Genomic DNA, 17835 nt, shown 5'->3' on the forward strand with positions numbered 1-17835 from the left:
ATAAAAATAAAATTAAAAAAATTTAGAAACAGAAACAACAAACCATGACTGGCATCCGAGGTCCTGAGTTTGAATCCCGTCTTTGGTATTTTTCTGCTTGGGTGAGCTGGCTCAAATGATTCTGTTTCCTTGGTTTCCAGCTCTATAAAAGGGATGTCTGGACTACCTGAGCTCTGAAGGCCCTTCCAGTTATAGTTCTCTGAGGCAGGAGAGCTTTCTGGTTAGAGCCCCGGCCTGAAGAATCAGAGAGAGAATTCAAATGCCACCTCAGGCCCTGTGTGAGATCCTGGCCACCTCATTTCATTTCTCTCCCTCAGTTTCCTCATTTATAAAGAGGAGATAATCATAGCATTTATCTCTAAGAGGGATTGGGAGGGTCAAATGAGATAACCATGGAGATCACTTGGCAAACCTGAAAGCACCATAGAAGTGTTAATAATAATAGCCACTATAGGCAGCTAGGTACCATAATGCTGGATTGGGGGTCCAAATCCTGCCTCAGACACTTCCTAGCTGTGTGACCCTAGACAAGTCACTTCACCTCTGTTTGCCTCAATTTCATCATCTGTAAAATGAGAATAATAATAATAATAGCCCCAGAGTTGTTGTGAGGATTAATTTACTTTGCAAACCTCTCTCTGACATCCTTGGTTCTAAGACTTCGTCCCCCTCTGATGGTCTGTGTTCTAGGGTCTTTTCTACATTCTAGGTTTTGTTTCCAGACCTTGGATTCAGGGATTAAATTGCCCAAAGCAGCTACATCTCAGGGAAAGAATATACTGTGCAAATCCAGGCTGGTGTTTCTCAGTAGTGATTAAGGTACAGCCCTGGGGCAGACACACCTTAGCTCCTCAGTAGAGAATTGTGTCCTTTCCCTGTATGCCCAAGGAAGAGAGAGAGAGAGAGAGAGAGAGAGAGAGAGAGAGAGAGAGAGAGAGAGAGAGGAAAGGAGAGGGAGGGACAGAGAGGGAGAGTGTGAGTGTGCATGTTGACTGGCAAAGCTGGTTGGCCCAAGAAGGGACCTGCTTAGCAAATCTTTTCTCTCTGTTTCAGTGGGAGCCATAGCTCAAGGCTTCATTAAGTCCTGCAGCTTCAGTGGCTGGATCTCCAGTGGCACAGATGGGAATCCTTGCCCTCTGTCTTCCCTGGAGCCAAGGAGCCATCCACTCCTGGAGTGGAAAATGTGACCTTTCCTACTGTGCTAACTGGAGATGATAAGGGAGGCAGACTGAATTTTGGCTGGTTTGCGAAAGATTTCTTTTCCAGATACCATTGTTTTGGAGGTTAATTAAGGTCCGCTTACATCAGTTTACAGGGAATGAGCAATAATAATAATGAGGCTTTGGGGCGTGTAGAAATAGTCCCCTAGTCCTAGCTTGGGCTTGTAAACAAATGACCTGGTTTCACGAGATAAGGCAGGAGTTAGTTATTGTTTTGGGGTGCAACCCTTCTCCCTGTTACCATGGGAATAGGGAAGAGGGAGGAGGAGGAGGAAGAGGAGGACGAGCATTGAATTGGGAGTCAGGAACCTGTGTTCTAGTCCTAACTGACATAAATTAGTTGCATGACCTTGGATGAGTCTCATTCCCTCTGCAGGCATTAAGTTGGGCTAGCTGGGTGGTATGATGAAGAGAACCCCAGACCTGGAATCAGGAAGACCTGAATTCCAATTCTGCCTCAGATCCTTTATAAATTGTATGTTCCTGAACAAGTCACTTCACCTCTTTCTCCTCACCTATAAAATTGGGATAATAATAACATTTGTTTCGCCAGGTTGCTATGAAAATTAAATGAAATAATAATTGTAAATCATTTAGCACAGTGCTATAGAAATGTTAGTTATCACTGTTATTGCCATTATTATTTTTATTGTTAGTCAGTCCCAGACACTTAACATTGTAGCCCTGGGTAAGTAACTTAACTTTTGTTTGCCTCAGTTTTTCCATCTGCGAAATGGAGATAATAGCACACATCTCGAAGGGTTATTGTGAGGATCAAGTGATAAGTCAGTTACAAAGCACTTAGCACACTGCCTGGCATAAAATAAAAATAAAATATAAATATTAGCCATTATTGTTATCATTGTTTCAGCATCACAAAATTTCAAGTTAGATTATGCCTCAAAGGGCATCTTGTCTAACTTACCTTGCCTCTAAAGGTATTATGTTTGTGGCCTTGGATAATAAATCAGTTAACTTCTTTGTGCCTCAGTTTCCTCATCTGTAAAATAGGGAAGTTGGATTGGAGGGCTTCTGAGGCCCCATCTTATGATCCCAGGGATCCTTGTTACCATTCAGTTCAACGTAAATGCCTGTGGCGAGCAAAATACCCTCCCTATCTTCTGGTTCTGACATTCCATATTCTAAGGTTTCCTTTAGTTCTGACACTCTGTGTTCTAAAGCCCATTCTGCGCTCTGCATGGGGGTTCCAGAGATGAACATGGAGGGTTCCTGCCCCGAAGGAGTTTCCAGTCTACCACATCCTTGACCAGGGATCATCCAGCCTTGATTGAAAGACTTCCAGTGAGGGGGAACCTCCATTCTAATTTTGCCTAGAACCCAAATTGGTCAGGAGGCTTTTCTATACATTTTAGAGTGTAAACTCCAGGAGGACAAAATTATTTCTTAATATTTATATTTCCAGTGCCTTCCCTGTTCTAAGCCCTCCCCTCTTCTAGCTCTGACATTCCACGTTCTAAGGTCTCCTCTAGCTCTGACACTGTGTGTTCTAAGATCCCTTCAGGTTCTTAGACCTTGTCCTAAGATTCCTCCCAGCTCTGCTGTTCTGTTTTGGGGTTCATTCCAGTTCTGACATTCCCTTTTCTAGGATCTTCTCTAGCTCTGACATTCCATATTCTAAGGTCCCTTCTAGTTCTTAGATCCTATCCTGAGATTCCTCTGGGCTTTGGTGTCCTATGTTTTAGGGTTCTTCCCAGGTCTGCTATTTCCTGTTCTATGCCCTCCTCCACTTCTGGCTCTGACATTCCATATTCTAAAGTCTCCTTTAGCTCTGACACTCTGTGTTCTAAAGCCCCTTCAAGCTCTTGGATTCTATCCTAAGATTCCTTTGGTGTTCTGTGTTTTAGGGTTCTTCTCAGTTATACTATTCCCTGTTCTAAACCCTTCCCCTTCTAGCTCTGACTTTCCCTGTCCTAAGGTCTCCTTTGGTTCTGACACTCCGTGTTCTAAGGACCCTTCTAGCTTAGATCCTGTCCTAAGATTCCTCCCAGCTCTGCTGTTCTAAATTTTAGGTCCTTTCCAACTCTGACATGCTCTAATCTAAGGCTCCTCCCAGCTCTGACATGCCACATTCTGAGGTGTCCTCTGGCTCTGACATCACCTGTTCTAAGGTCCCTCCCAGCTCTGACATCCCACATTCTAAGGTGTCCTCCAGCTCTGACATCACCTGTTCTAAGGTCCCTCCCAGCTCTGACATCCCACATTCTAAGGTGTCCTCCAGCTCTGACATCCCCTGTTCTAAGGTCCCTCCCAGCTCTGACATCCCCTGTTCTAAGGTCCCTCCCAGCTCTGACATCCCACATTCTTAGGTGTCCTCTAGTTCTGACATCCCCTGTTCTAAGGCTCCTCCTTTCTCCTCCGTTCTATCAGAACCCAGCCTGGCCTGGTTCCCCCTCTGCCCTCCCCATCTCAGTGGCCAAAGCTCACCCCTTTCCTGGCCAGCCGCTGCAGAGAAGGGTTAAAATGCATTGGGGCTGAGCCCACGTGATGTGTGCAAACTATGAATCATTGCAATCTCTCAGTTCAACTCCTGCCTGCCCAGGCAGCAGGCAGATGCTGCTCCCTGGAGTTGCCATAGCAACCTTTGCCTGTGCAGCAATAAAGGCCAGCCAGGATCCTTCCTTCTCCAGGCAGACCTCTGCTGCCTGTGTGCTGTTTCACCTAGTTCATTGTTTTCTCCTGAGGAGGAGGAGGAGGAGGAGGAGAAGGAGGAGGAGGAGGAAGGGGGAGGGAGAGAGGGAGGGCCGGAGGGGAGGAGAGGGCAGGAAAGGAATGAGGGAACCGATTTTTAAAGCAGTAGAGGTAGCAGCTCTAAGCCTCTCCCCAGCTGCCAGATATTCAGGGAAAATGCCAAAGATTTTCATGTCGAGACTGCCAGAGAGCTTTCTGTATGTATTTCCTTCTTAGCTATGCATGCATGTCTGGGAATAAATCTCTGGCTGCCTCGCTACCAGGGATCGTCAGGGTGGGTGAGAGAAGAGGGTGCTGGGAAAGAGCCACACTGAGGAGTGTCTCGAAACTCCCAGGCGGAGAAGGGAGCCGCCTGCTTCCCATCCCCTCTGCATTCCTCAGTCATGAAGCCCCTCTCCAAGCCCGGAGTCTGATGTCATCCAGGACACCGTTGGGCCACGAGGAGCTGTCCCCTCCCCGTCCGGCTCCCTGCTGCTGCCCGAGTCCCTCAGGGACGCCGGTTCTGCCTCCGGAAATGAACTGCTGTTGAAGTCAGGGAAGGACCCGGTGAGATCCAGTCTCCTGGACGACAGGCGCTCGGGTGGTCTCCCTGGGGAAGGAGCGGGCTCCTGTGGAGCACTTGTGGAGACATTCCGGGGAAAGGATCTCGGGGGCCGCCGCTGCTGCTGCCGCCGCCACTGCTGGAACTTTGGATTGCGTTCCGGACCTGCTCCTCCCCTCTCCCGGCCCCTGGAACATGAGCTCCGTCCAGCTGCTTACGGACTCACGGGGGCAGCACAGGTAGGCGGACGGTGTTCCTTTTACCTGTGGGATGGGGAGAAAGCGAGCAGACGCCGGGAAATCTCAGCTCTCGGGCCACTGTCATGTTCAGGAATGAGAGCCGCAGCTTGAGCCCGGATCCCCTGCCCCTCCGGAGAGGCAGCCACACGCCTCGGCTCCCTTTTTCCAGCAGGCTCTTGGGTCTTTGGGAATCGAATGGCAAACGAGAGGAGAACGTGCTAACTCGGTAACCTGGGGGCGATGCTGCCCGAGCCCTTCAGGGACCTTCTTTGCCGGTTGCCTCCTCTATAGCTCCTGGATTTATTTTGAGACTTTCTCGAAGACCCCTCTAGGTCGTCTTGGCTTCCTTGGAGAAAGACAAAAGCCACGAAGAAGGAGGGGATAGCGAGCGTCACGCGAGGGAAGCAGGGAGGTGGGGCACTGGCTGCGCACCGCTTTATAATTTTTTGCCCTCCGCTTCCCCTCCGTCCCCATGGATTACCTGGGAGACAAACTCACCGTGGCCCAGAGCCACATGACCCAGTGGATGGGGACCGTGAGGCGCTCCTTCCAGGAGGCACTGAACTTGGTGACCACGGCTGTGGCCCACGAGAGGACTAGCGGCGAGGGGCCCGGCAGGACCCCCTTCAAGCGGACGGCTTCCTTCCGACACTTTGCATCCCGAAGTCGGGAGTCCTTCCGAAGGTTCTCTGTCCGCAGCCAACAAAGATTCTCTTCGCTAAGGAAGAGGCAGGCCAGCTCAGAGCCCCCCGACCTCGTAAGCTTTTCCTTCCTCCTAGAGCGAACTGAAACCTATCCCAAACCTTGGGGCAGTGGCATCTTCTCAGAAAGTTAGGGGGCAGCGGGGTGGCTCAGTGGATAGTGAGCCAGGCCTGGAGATGGGTTCAGATTTGACCTCAGACACTTCCTAGCCACGAGACCCTGGGCAAGTCACTTAACCCCCATTGCTCAGCCCTTACTGCTCTTCTGCCTTGGAACCAATACACAGTATTAAAGTTAAAAATTTTTTAATTAAAAATTAAATTTAAATTTAAAAAATTTTAAATTTAAAAAATAGCAAGTCGATGAGGAAAGCCTGAGGTAGTCTGAACAAGGTAGGCTGAATGGCCACTGTGCTTGCAGGTATAGGCAATTTCACTTCCGAGTGGAAATTAACTAGACATTGGTCCCGGGCAGGAAACTGACACGGGATTTGAATCCGGGCTTCTCAGTTCCTGGACCTCTTTGCTAGTCAGTTTAGCGAAGCCAAGGAACTCCTCAGAGTAATGTTTTTAAAGGCATAAAACAAAATACAGGAAAACCAATTATATTGGGCAAAGTTATCAAAATAGTATTTAAATGAGTTATTAATGACATCAAATTATTTCAATTAAAACAAAATATTCTTTTTAAAAAAAACTAGAGGCAACTTGGAGGCTCAATGGATTGAGAGCCAGGCCTAGAGATGAGAAAGTCCTGGGTTCAAAAGTGGCTTCAGACTCTTCCTAGCTAGGTGACCCTGGATGAGTCATTTAACCTTCGTTATCTAGCCCTTACTTATTCTAAGGTTTTCTGCCATAGAAAGAGAGAAGATAAGAGTTTAAAAAAATGTATATTATTAAAAAAAAAAAAACCCACGTTCATGGGCCTCATGTTAATAAATGCTGGTTTAAACCCTGTCTAAGCAGAGGGTCTGTTTCTCTTCAATACCAGAGTTCTTTACCTAGATGTCATATGTAGGATCATAGATGTCAAGCTGAAAGGGACATTTTTTTAAATCCTTACCTTCTGTCTAAGTATTGGTCTTAGACGGTCTGAGTTAAGTGACTTATCCAAGGCCATACAGCCAGGAAATAGCTGAGTGAACCCTCCTGACTCCAGGCCTGGCCCTCTATCCACTGTGCTACGTAGCTGCCCCAGCCCCTTCAAGAGGAAACTGAAAACCTAGAAAGTGAAGTTACTCACCCAAGGATATGGCCCAGAGCACTCCATAACTAGCTCCAGCTTCCTGTCCTTTGTTCCTAGACAGGAACCTTGACTCCTGCCTTGTTTTGTGCCCTGGGTGAAGCGGGGAGAGCCTAGGGATGCCTGGGTCTTGGAATCCTTCTCTGGTATTAGGAAAGGAAAGGCTGGCTTGAGTTCAGTCCAGTTCTGTTTGCTGTGCATCCATTAAGTGCTTCATAGGTCCCGGGCACCGATGATACAGAAACAAAGAAAGAATAAGAGGCCTGCCCTCTAGGAGGGGGCACGGGGGGAGGACATTTTCCTCCTTTAAATATAAGCTCTTGGCCAGGCACTATTTCATGCTTTTGTCTTTGAGTCTGACTGGAAGAATCAGGACGACCTGATTTCAAATCTGGCCTCAGATACTCACTAGCTGTGTGACCCTGGGCAAGTCACTTTAACCTCTGTTTGCCTCAGCTTCCTCGATTGTAAAATGGGATAGTAAAAAGCACCTCCCTGTCGGAGTTATGGTGGGGATCAGATGAGATATTATAAAGGACTCAGCACTCATTTCAGGCATGTCTGAGTCTTAACCCCATTTGGGATTTTCTTGGTAAAGGTAGCAGATTGGTTTGCCATTTCCTTCTCCAGCTCATTTGACAGATGAGGAAACTGAGGCAAACAGGGTCACACAGCTAAGATACTGGAGTGGATTGCCATTTCCTTCTCCAGCTCATTTTACAGATGAGGAAACTGAGGCAGCCAGGGTTGTTGGTTGGAATGTCATAGCCAGAGGTGTTCCTAGAACATAGACTGTTAGAGTTGGGAGGGGGCTTAGGATAGGGAATTAGGGCCTAGGACAAAGAATACCAGAACTGGGAACTCAGGACAGAGGATGTCAGAGCTGGGAAGAGGCTTAGAACGCAAAATGTCAGAACTGAAAAGGGCCTTAGAACATAGAATGTCAGAGCTAGAGGGGGCTTTAGCACAGGGGATGTCAGACCTAGAAGGGGCATTAGAACAGGGAAATTTGGGGATGGGAAGGTCCTTAGAACAAGGAATATCAGGGTTAGACAAAGGACCCTTATTTAGAGCCTATTAGCCCAAGTCCTTAATTTTCAAGATGGGGTAAACTAAGGCCTAGAAAAGGGGAGCCAAGGAATGGCAGCCTTGAGGGTCAGAATCCAGGCTCTGCTGACTCCCAGGCTCAGGCCAGAATGAAGAAATATCAATTTGGCATTCAGGAGACTTTCGGGAGCCGCCAGGCTCGTGTCTAGTCTTAAGTTCAGAGAATCAGGGCCCAAGTGGAGAAATGAACTTAAAGACCAGAGACAAAAGCACATCGGCAGCACGAGTGCAGAATTATCACTGACCAAGGCCAGTGGGGCTTGCCAGAGGTTCCACGTCAGCTCCAAAGGAAGATCCAGATAGGTTTGCCCATGGTCACACAACAGATGTCTGGGGAATGATTTGAACTCGGGTCAGGGCTTTCGGATTCCAAATCCATGTGCTCTCCCATTATTTATCCTTCTAAGATGGACACTGGAAGCCATCTAGCCCAACCTTCCTGTATTTTGGGGGGATGAAATGAAAGCAGAGAGGAGCTTCTTGTTCAGTCTGATCTCATTTTATGAGGAGGAAACTGAGGTTCGGAGATGATTAAAATGACTTGTTAGGCAGGTTAAGAAAGTAGCAGAGGGGCAGCTGGGTAGCTCAGTGGATGGAGAGTCAGGCCTAGAGACGGGAGGTCCTAGGTTCAAATCTGGCCTCAGACACTTCCCAGCTGTGTGACCCTGGACAAGTCACTTGACTCCCATTGCCTACCCTTACTGCTCTTCTGCCTTGGAGCCAATATACAGAAGTTAAGGGTTTAAAAAAAAAAGTAGCAGAGTCAAGGTTGGAGCCCTGGCCCCCAGCCCTTTCCTCTTTCCATCCCACTGCACTGCATTAGACACACGGATGGCACGGGGCCTTTCAAAATGGCAGCAGTTCCAGTGGACTGACAAATAAATACGCCCATCTTAGTCAATGGCATAATGTAAATATTTGTTTTATTGGGAGCCAGCCTTGTGTAACAGAATGGGCCCTGAACTGGGAGTCAGGGCACCCATCTTAGAGTCCTGGCTTTCCCCCTATGAACTAACTCACTGTGTGTCTTTGGGGAAATGATTTATTCTCTCTGGGCCCATCCTCAATATTCCTCCTTAAAATGAGGAAGTTACACACTTCTGTGCCTGTGGTTTGGTGGGGTGTCCTGTGCCTAGAAAGACTTTTGATCTTGTCTCTACCCCTTTGAATTCAGCTTTCCCTGATTCTCACTCAGATCTCAAGCAGTCCTTTGGACCTCTTATGTATCTTCTTTTATGGCGTGGTTGTTATTGTTATTTAGTCAAGGGACATAATTGGACTCTGATGTGACTCTTTATGACCCTATTTGGGGTGTTTTTGGCAGAGACACTGGAGCTGTTTGCCATTTCCTTTTCCAGCTCATTTACAGATGAAGAAATTGAAACAGAGATAAGTGACTTACCCAGGGTCACACAACTTAATTTGAACTGAGGAAGATGAGTCTTGTGTTGTTGAGATTTTCTTGACAGAGATACTGGAGTGGTTTGCTATTTCCTTTTCCAGCTCATTTTATAGATAAGGAAACCGAGGCAAATAGGTTGAAGTGACTTGCCCAGGGTCATACAGCTAGTTAGTGTCAGAAGCCACATTTGAACTCAGGACAGTGCGTTTTCCTGACTTCAGACCTGGCCCTCTATCTAGCTGTCCCTATCCCCAAATAGAGATTTTGGTATGTGTCATATATATCACTTTTGTGTGGACTGTGATCTTCCTGATGGCAAGAATTAGGCCTTGTCTAAACTCTTTCTTCATTAAAAAGAAAAATAAAGCAGTGAAGACTACATAAAGTGATCTTAAAAGCCCCCTTTTATTGCTGATATCTCACGTCTCAAGGCTCCTTTCCAATTCGGATGATTTCTGATTTAAAGGCTCTTTCCTGGCGTAGGATCTGAGATTCGAGGATCCCAGAACTCTGGAATTCCCAAATTCTGTGGGTCTAAGATTCTGGGATTGCAGAAATCTGGGATGTGGACATTCTTGTACTCTAGGATTCTAACAAAATGGGTTCTGAGGTTCTATCTGGGAATCCTTAGTTAGAGGAACCTGGGGAGGGGGATTGCCTGAACTCTAGAATTTGGAGATTCCTGAATTCGGGAATTCTGGGATTTTAGGATTCTCCATGGCAAAAGATCATTTACTGAGCTTCCTCGTCTGCAGGCGATTTCATCACTGAGGCTAGCTGAGTTTTGACCACCTCAGGCTTCTGTGATGTGGACACATTAGATAAAACTGCCCCTTATCTAACTGACCCCCGTGTCCCTTCAGAAATCCGATGCAGGCTTGTGTTGACATGGGATGTTAGAGAAGCTGCTGCCCCAGGTCTCGGGGAGGAGCTTTCCCACCCCCTCCCGTCCTAGGCTTCTATACTCAGCCAGGAAATCATTGTCTAACGGCCTGTCTACCTTGATGTCCAATCAACAACGGGGCAGAAACTCAAACAAACATATTGTCTAGGGAAGGACAAAGGCAGGAAGAGGCTCTGATTGGACTGGGTGAGACGTGTTTGCAGAACACACCTTACAAAGGCGTGGGCCCTTCTGGATTTATCAGTCAGCAAAATGGATATTAATATCACCTCATGTTTATACAAGTGAGAGAAGCTGGATATCTCAATGAAAAGAGAGGCTGTTATTCAGCTGTTTCAGTCGTATCCGACTCATTGCAACCCCATTTGGGCTTTCTTTGGCAGTGGTTTACCATTTCCTTCTTCAGACGAGGAAGCCAAGGCCAACAGGGTTAAGTGACTTGGCCAGGGTCACACAGTACGTGTAAGTATCTGAGGTCAAATTTGAACTCAGATCTTCCCAATTATTGCTCTAGCCACTGAACCACCCACAGAACTGATTTCAACTTAAGAGAACTTAACTGTGAGTCTTGAAGCCTTTCATGATCCCCCTCAGCCTTGAATCTTTTCCCCTCAAACAACCTCATGCATATATATCAGTTGCTCCAATAGATTGTTAGCTTCTGGAAAGCAGGAATGGTTTGTTCCCTCAGCTCAGGGCTTAGCACATGGCAGAAGCTTTACAATATTTGTGGCTTGATTGATTAATTGGTGCTTATTAATTGCGTGTCTCTGGGCAAGTCCTTACATCTCCCTAAGTCTCAAGTTTACAGAATTCAATCCCTCTAGCATTTTGTAAGCCCCACCAATGTATGTACCAGGTACACTGGTGGGGGCTCGAGTTGGAAGGGGTGAAGGAGTTATTCAGTTTAACCCAATCCTGAGCAGTGTCCTCTCTCTCACACACTTGAAAAGGGTTCATGCAGTCTTCCATTGCATGGGAGGAGAGACAGCTCAGCTCTTCTCAAGGCAGCTCATTCCCCTTCTGAATAATCCTGTATGTGAGGAGGTCTCCCTTGATGTTTAACCTAAATCTGTCTCTTGGGATTTCAATTCAAGATAAACCCAACATATCAGTCACTGCTTTGGGACCAGAGTACATTCTTCAAAGGCCTTTTTCTTAGATTTAATAATACTGAATTAAATAGCGATTTAATAATAATAAATATAAATATTTATTAAGCACTTACTCTTTGCTAGGCACTGTGCTAAGTGCTGGGGATACAAAAAGGCAAAAGACAGTCCTTGTCTTCAAGGAGCTTACAGTGTAATGGGGAAGGCAGCATGCCAACAAATGGTTCTGCCATGTGAGGACAAAGAGAACATGTCCATTTCCTTCTCCGTGTGATTTTGCCCTTCAGATTCATCAAGGTAGTTCTCATGGCTCATCTGAGGCTTTTCTTCTCTAGCACAGATATTCCCAATTCTCCTGACCTTCCTTTGTGCATCATTTTCTCTGGTTCTCTTAGCAATATGATTGTCATCGGATCCTAGGCCTAAAACTAGAAGGATCTTGGGAGGCCATCCTGTTCAACCCTCTTAGGAGATCATCTTGGCCAACCTTCTTAGGAAGTCATCCTGCTTATTCCTCTTAGAAGATCATCTCACCCAGTCCTCTTGTCCAGCTCTCTTGTTTTATCGAAGAGGAAGCTTGAGACATAGAGACACTAGATGATTTGTCCAAGGTCAGGGAACTAAGGGACAGAAGTAGAATTCGAGCTCAGGTCTTTTGTCTCTAGAGCCAGCAGTTTTCCTCTTGTATCCTGTGTCTTTCCAGATTCAGTCTTCTGAGTTTTCATATCTTTAAAAATGTCTGTGAATGAGTGACTTTAAAAAGGGGGAATGAGAGGCCAGTACATAGGAGCATGGGGCTCTGTCTCTGATGTTCATTACCTGGATGGTCCTGGGCAAGTAATTTCATCTCTGCGATTTAGGCAACTATACCTATGCAGAGAATCTTCTCATAGGGAGTTCCTTTACACCAGTGAGCTCATAGGACAAGTCCAAAAAATGGAGTTTAGTGGTATCCACATCATCCCGTCACTGAGAAATTGTGAGGAAAGCCCATTGTAAACCTAAGAGCCTTCTAAAAGGATGTTATTACGTTTAGAGTCACAATGATTTACAATTTATAGAGGAATTTCCATAAAACAAGGCTATGAGATAAGCAGGACCTGCAATATATTGGGGACTGAGGTTCAGAGAAGTCAGATGACTTGTCTGTGGTCACATAGCTGGCAAGTATGAACAGACTTGAATTCAGGTCTGATTCTGTGCTTGCTTTAAAAAAAAAGAAACAAAACTTATATAATTCCTTAGGCCCTCTCTTTTTGTTTTTCGGTCATTTTTCAGTTGTGTTTAACTCTTCATGACCCCATTTGGGGTTTTCTGGTCAAAGATAACTTTAGTGGTTTGCCATTTCCTTCTACAACTCATCTCATAAGTGGGGAAACTGAGGCAAACTGAGGGAAACTGAGGCAAAAACTATGTTAAATGACTTGCCTAGTGTCACCTAGCTATTGAGTGTCTGAATCTTGATTTGAACTCAGTTCTTCCCGACTTCCAGATCCAGGGACGCTATCCTTTTGTACTGCGTACCTACCTCCCCATTTAGTCTGTAAAAAGAATTGAGCCAATAATGTAATCAGAGCAAATGAGAAACAAAAATTAACCAATCAATAAGCATTTATTAATCTCCTAAAGGCTACCAGGCACTGTGCTAGACAATAGGGAAATCAATCAGTCAATTGGCAATTATTAAGCGCCTACCCTGGACCAAGCATTGTGCCAGCCGATGGAGGAGACAAGAATACAAATGAAACCATTTCTGCCCTCAAGGAACTTACATTCTGTCAGGGTAGACCACCTGGACGCATAGAGTGATATGAAACTTATATTCAAAATAGATTTCAATGCGAGTCCCAGAGGGGGAGCAGCTTGGGGTAGGGTGGAGTGTTGTCTATATGTGGGGTCCTCCTGCAGAGAAGTCTAGAGACCTTCCTCATTCCAGGTCTTCTGAGCATTCTAAAGCCCACAGGCTGATGCCTTTGAAAGCTTGCCAGCCTCTGACAGACAGGAAGACTCACTCCGGTAACTTCCACCCACTCCAATGAGTGGAAATTGCAGGGGAGGAAGATTTCGGTTCAGACTGAGCTGAAATTTCAACTTCCTAATGGTTGGAGGTGTCTAAAAATGGCATGGGTTATGTTTGCAGAGGGAGTGAGATCCCCATCGCTGGAGTGTTCAAATAGAGGTAGCATGAACAAGAAAGTAGAGGGCAAATGAGGGAAGTCTTTGGGCTAGGTTGAAAGTTATCAGGGTTAGGTCCAATGTCAAGAGAACCCACTTAATGAGGAGAGCTACCCCAAAGTAGAATGGGCTGTCGAGTAAAGTAATGAGCTTTCTTTCCTTGGAAGTGCTCAATCAGGCATGTTGAAGTGGAGATTCTGGTCTAGGTCTGGGTCCATATTGGATTAGTGGGTTTGGGGATGCTTTCCTGACCTCATTATTGGATCTAGGGACAGATTGAGGCAAAATACTCCAAGAATTCATGTTCCTGGCTTGAAATCTAGAACGTTCTAGTGATTTAGAGGCTTCTAGTCTAATTGCTATACTTGGGGCTACCATCAGATAAACTCCTGGTTAATTTTTCTCAAATGTTTATCCCTTTCCAGTCAATAGTATTTATTAAACTCCAGCTCTCTGTAGGCAGAGGGTAGAGACCAAAAAATGAGAAACAGCCCCTACTCTCAAAGAGTTTACATTCTAACATCAATCAATAAACATTTATTGAGCACCTACTGTGTGCCAAGCATCATGCTAAGCTCTCCGGAAACTGAGAGGAACAAAATAATTCCTGCCCTCAGGGTGCTTACGTTCTATCATGGTTTTTGCAGTCCTTGAAAGCAATGGGAGCAGAACTTAAGCTTCAGGAACTGTCAACTAGAAAAGACTTCTGGTCTTTTATTCATCCAGCCTGCAGCCTGTGTCTCAGCCAATTTTAGAGAGATTCATCACTAGGGGTTGGCTACAGGGCAATGAAATTTCTTTTATTTTTTTTAGATTGATTAATCAATTAATTTAGAATATTTTTCCATGGTTACATGATTCATGTTCCTTCCCTCCCTTCTTCCCTCCCCTCTCCCGGAGCTGACCAGCAGTTCCACTGAGTTATAGATATATCATTGTTCAAAGCCTATTTCCATATTATTAATATTTGCAGTATTTAAAGTCAATGTCCCCAGTCATATCCCCATCGACCCATGTGATCAAGCAGTTGTTTTTCTTCTGCACTTCTACTCCCACGGTTCTTTCTCTGGATGTGGATGGCTTCTTTCTCATAAGTCCCTTTAGATTGTCCTGGATCCTTTTGATTGTCCTGGATCAAGGGCAATGAAATTTTGGCCACGGAGGGACGTGGAGACCATTTACAGTCGAGATGAGCATTAATGGGATCTCCTTTGCCCGGGTGGGCCACCGTGCCTGCTTCTTCCTCATTTTTGCTTCTTAGAACCCCCAGCTCCCATCAAGTCTCCGTTCAAGTGCCACCGACTCTCAAGTTTTTCTTGTTCCCTGCACTTACCCTCCTACCCTCAAACTACTTTATAATTATTTTTGTAGAGATCTCATGATTTCCCTATCTTTTCCTATGTGGTTCCTTTTGTAGATTGTGAACTCCTTGAGTTAGGGACTGTTTGTTTCTTTTTTGTCTTTATATTTTCAGTCCCTAGAACAATGCCTGGCACTCAGAGGATGCTTAATTAATGCTTGTAAAATTGAATTGAATCGGAGGGAGAGCCCAGGCTAATAAATCAGAGATTTTATCAGAAATGCTTGAAGGACTGAGGAATAGTTCCAAAAACTTGGCTGGAACATGGCTGATCATTCCTCTATGGAAAGGAGGAGACTGAAATTGACAGTGGATCAATTTCATCTTCCTGCGTATTACTGGTTTGGGCCCATCCCCTCGTCCATTTCGTAAAATGGCGGTGATTACTTTGGCTTCTTTTCAAGTGGGATTAGGAGGCAGGAGACCCGCTCACCATAGAGACTATGGACATTAGTAGACATGTTTCATGGTCAAGATAAACTTGCTTGTACAGGGAAGGGGGTGGGGAGATCATAGCTCTAGAGCTAGAAGGGACCCTTAAGAGCCATCGGGTCCAGCCCCCTTATTTTGCAGAGGAGATCACAGACACCCAGAAAAGGTGGTGGTGGGGACTTTAGCAGCATCACTAGTAAGTGGTAGAACCGAGAATCACGGGTGGGATTCCCAGCAGGCATCAGTGCTACAGATGGAAGAGTCCCAGACTGTGATCCAGAAGAGACCTTAGACAAGTTATTTCCTCCCTTTCGGCCTCAGTTTGCTCCTTTGCCAAATGGGGATGATGGTCCCAGGCTGGAGGCAGCTAGAGTGCCAGCAATAAAAATGGCTCCTACCTCCCGGACTTGATAGATTTATCTAATGAGATATTTATAAAGTGCTTTGCAAACTTTAAAATGCTTGGTGACTCAGTGACTTGAGAGCCAGACCTAGAGATGGGAGGTCTTGAGTTCAAATCTGGATACTTGACCCTGGGTAAGTCACTTTACCCGCATTGCCTAGCCCTTCTCTTCTGCCTTAGAACCAATACATATATTGATTCTAAGATGGAAAATAGGAGTTGTTTTTTAAAATGTTCTATAGGGGGGCAGCTAGGAATCTCAGTGGATCGAAAGCCAGGTCTAGAGACAGGAGGCCTTGGGTTTTTTCAAATCTGGTTTCAGATACTTCCTAGCTGTGTGACCCTGGGCAAGTCACTTAACTCTCATTGCCTAGCCTTTACCATTCTACCTTGGAACCAATCCCCAGTATTGATTCCAAGAAGAAGGTAAGGATGTTTTTTTTTAATGCTATATAAAGGGGCGACCACAGAACCTTGGTGCATGGGGCTGTGAGTGAATCAAGATTGCAGTCTTCCTGACGATAAGTAAAGACCCTTTAATACAAAGTTTAGGAAGCTACGTAAATACTAGTTATTTATTGTTGTTCATGATAATTATTTTGAGCCTTGAAGGAATCAGGGAGCAGAGATAAGGAGGGAGTGAATTCCAGGCAGGAGGTGGGAGCGGAGACAGACTGTGCCAAGGATGGAAGATGGTCTACTGTTTATAGGAACAACAAATGGGCCAGTTCGCCTGAAGCAGAGAGTGTGTGAGGGCCAGGACTCTACCCACTGGCTCCCTCCTTCCTCGAAATGTTGCCTTTCATAGAAGATTGAGATCTTTATCAGGAAGTGTGTGTGTGTGTGTGTGTGTGTGTGTGTGTGTGTGTGTGTGTATCTTAAGAGTTCTTCAGGACTTCTTCTCTTGGGTGAACCTTTCTTTGGGAAGGTGAGGGACGGATAAAGCTTAATTGAGTGTGTAGATTCTCCAGAGGTAATATAATGGTCAGAGTACTGGACCTGGAGTCAAGAGGACCTGAATTTGAATCCTGCCTCAGAGATGTACTAGCTAAGTAACTCTGGGCAAATATTTTCACCTCCTTGGGCCTCAGTTTCCTCATCTGAAAAAACGACAGATTTGGATTCTCTAAAGTTTCTTTCAGTTCTAAATCTGTAATCCTTTGATCGTTGCTGTACTGTTCTAGGCATTGGCCCTTAAGCTTGTCTTCTCCTCCTCATCCATAAAATGAGGGGCTGTATTTGATGGACTCTACCTGTCTGTCTGGGATTCTAAAAAATGAATCCTTTGTTCCTAGCTGTGTGACCCTGGGCAAGTCACTTAACCCCCATTTGCCTAGCCCCATCCCACTCTTCTGCCTTGGAACCATACACAGTATTGATTCTAAGACGGAAGGTTAGAGTTGAAAAAAAGGAAAGGAACCCTGTTTAGGAATGGTCAAGCCTGGTAGTGTCTGTTGATTAGAACCATCTCCCAGAACCCCAGGATGTCCAAGAGCCGAAGCACTGAGGAGAAGCTTCAGCTCTGTGAGTGACTCAGGGAGAGGAAAGACTTTTCACGCGCCCTTAGGGAGAGCCTGAGAATCCTTTTGCTGGGTGTGCTTTCTAGGTTTGAGAATAACTTAATAACACATTGTGGATGGCGGATCTGATGTAGATTCCAGGTGATGCAGCTCCTTCTAAGTCTAGGCTAAAAAGCATCATGGGAATTCCAGGAGTCTCTAGAACAGGGAATGCCAGAGCTAGAAGGAGGCTTTGAACAGGGACTATCAGGGGGGCTGGGAGGAGTCTTACAACAGGGGGTGTCCGAGCTGGGAGGGATCCATCCATCATTTAGCCCCCCAAGCCTTCATTTTACGGATGGGAAAACTGAGACTCCCAAGAGGGAAGTGAGCTCCCCACCACCATCCAGTAGAGGCAGAGCCAGAGCCAGAGTCCAAGTCTCCTGACTCTCTGGCCCGGCCTTCTTTCCATTCTAGCATTCTGAGATTTCTCCCCCTTGTCTAACAAACAATGCCAGCCCTCAGATCAGCTCCGGGGAACGTTGCTCTGGGATTCAGATTTCCAAACGGAGGAAAATGTCAAAGAGAACAGGATGCAGATGGGCTCTTGAGAACAGAGGGCACCATGCGGGCCTCCTCCTCCTCCTATTTCACTGCAATGTGTCCCTTCTGCAGAGATGGCCTGGCTCAGCACTGGGGCCAGCCTCTCCCCAAAGCCTCCCCCATTTGGTAGTGATCTCTCCATCCTCCGAGCTCCCAGAAGGCCACGTGTTCCACTTTCCTGCGTA

At 46.1% G+C, this 17835-nt stretch overlaps 2 protein-coding genes across 2 annotated transcripts in view; both read left to right on the plus strand.

The window, feature by feature from the left end:
• LOC123256913 (uncharacterized protein KIAA1671-like) overlaps window positions 1–5018 on the plus strand; it is an 86086-nt gene extending 81068 nt beyond the window's left edge. Inside the window, exons 4-5 of the mRNA XM_044685469.1 lie at window positions 4353–4709; window positions 5001–5018. Coding sequence (XP_044541404.1) covers window positions 4353–4709; window positions 5001–5018 — 375 coding nt within the window. The remainder of the gene's footprint in view (window positions 1–4352; window positions 4710–5000) is intronic.
• A 163-nt stretch (window positions 5019–5181) lies between these two features.
• The window catches only part of LOC123245271 (uncharacterized protein KIAA1671-like), a 79415-nt gene continuing 66761 nt past the window's right edge, over window positions 5182–17835 (plus strand). Inside the window, exon 1 of the mRNA XM_044674090.1 lies at window positions 5182–5521. Within this exon, the coding sequence (XP_044530025.1) occupies window positions 5182–5521 (340 nt within the window). The remainder of the gene's footprint in view (window positions 5522–17835) is intronic.

Source organism: Gracilinanus agilis, chromosome 1 (assembly GCF_016433145.1).
Source record: "Gracilinanus agilis isolate LMUSP501 chromosome 1, AgileGrace, whole genome shotgun sequence".
Taxonomy (NCBI): Eukaryota; Metazoa; Chordata; class Mammalia; order Didelphimorphia; family Didelphidae; genus Gracilinanus; species Gracilinanus agilis.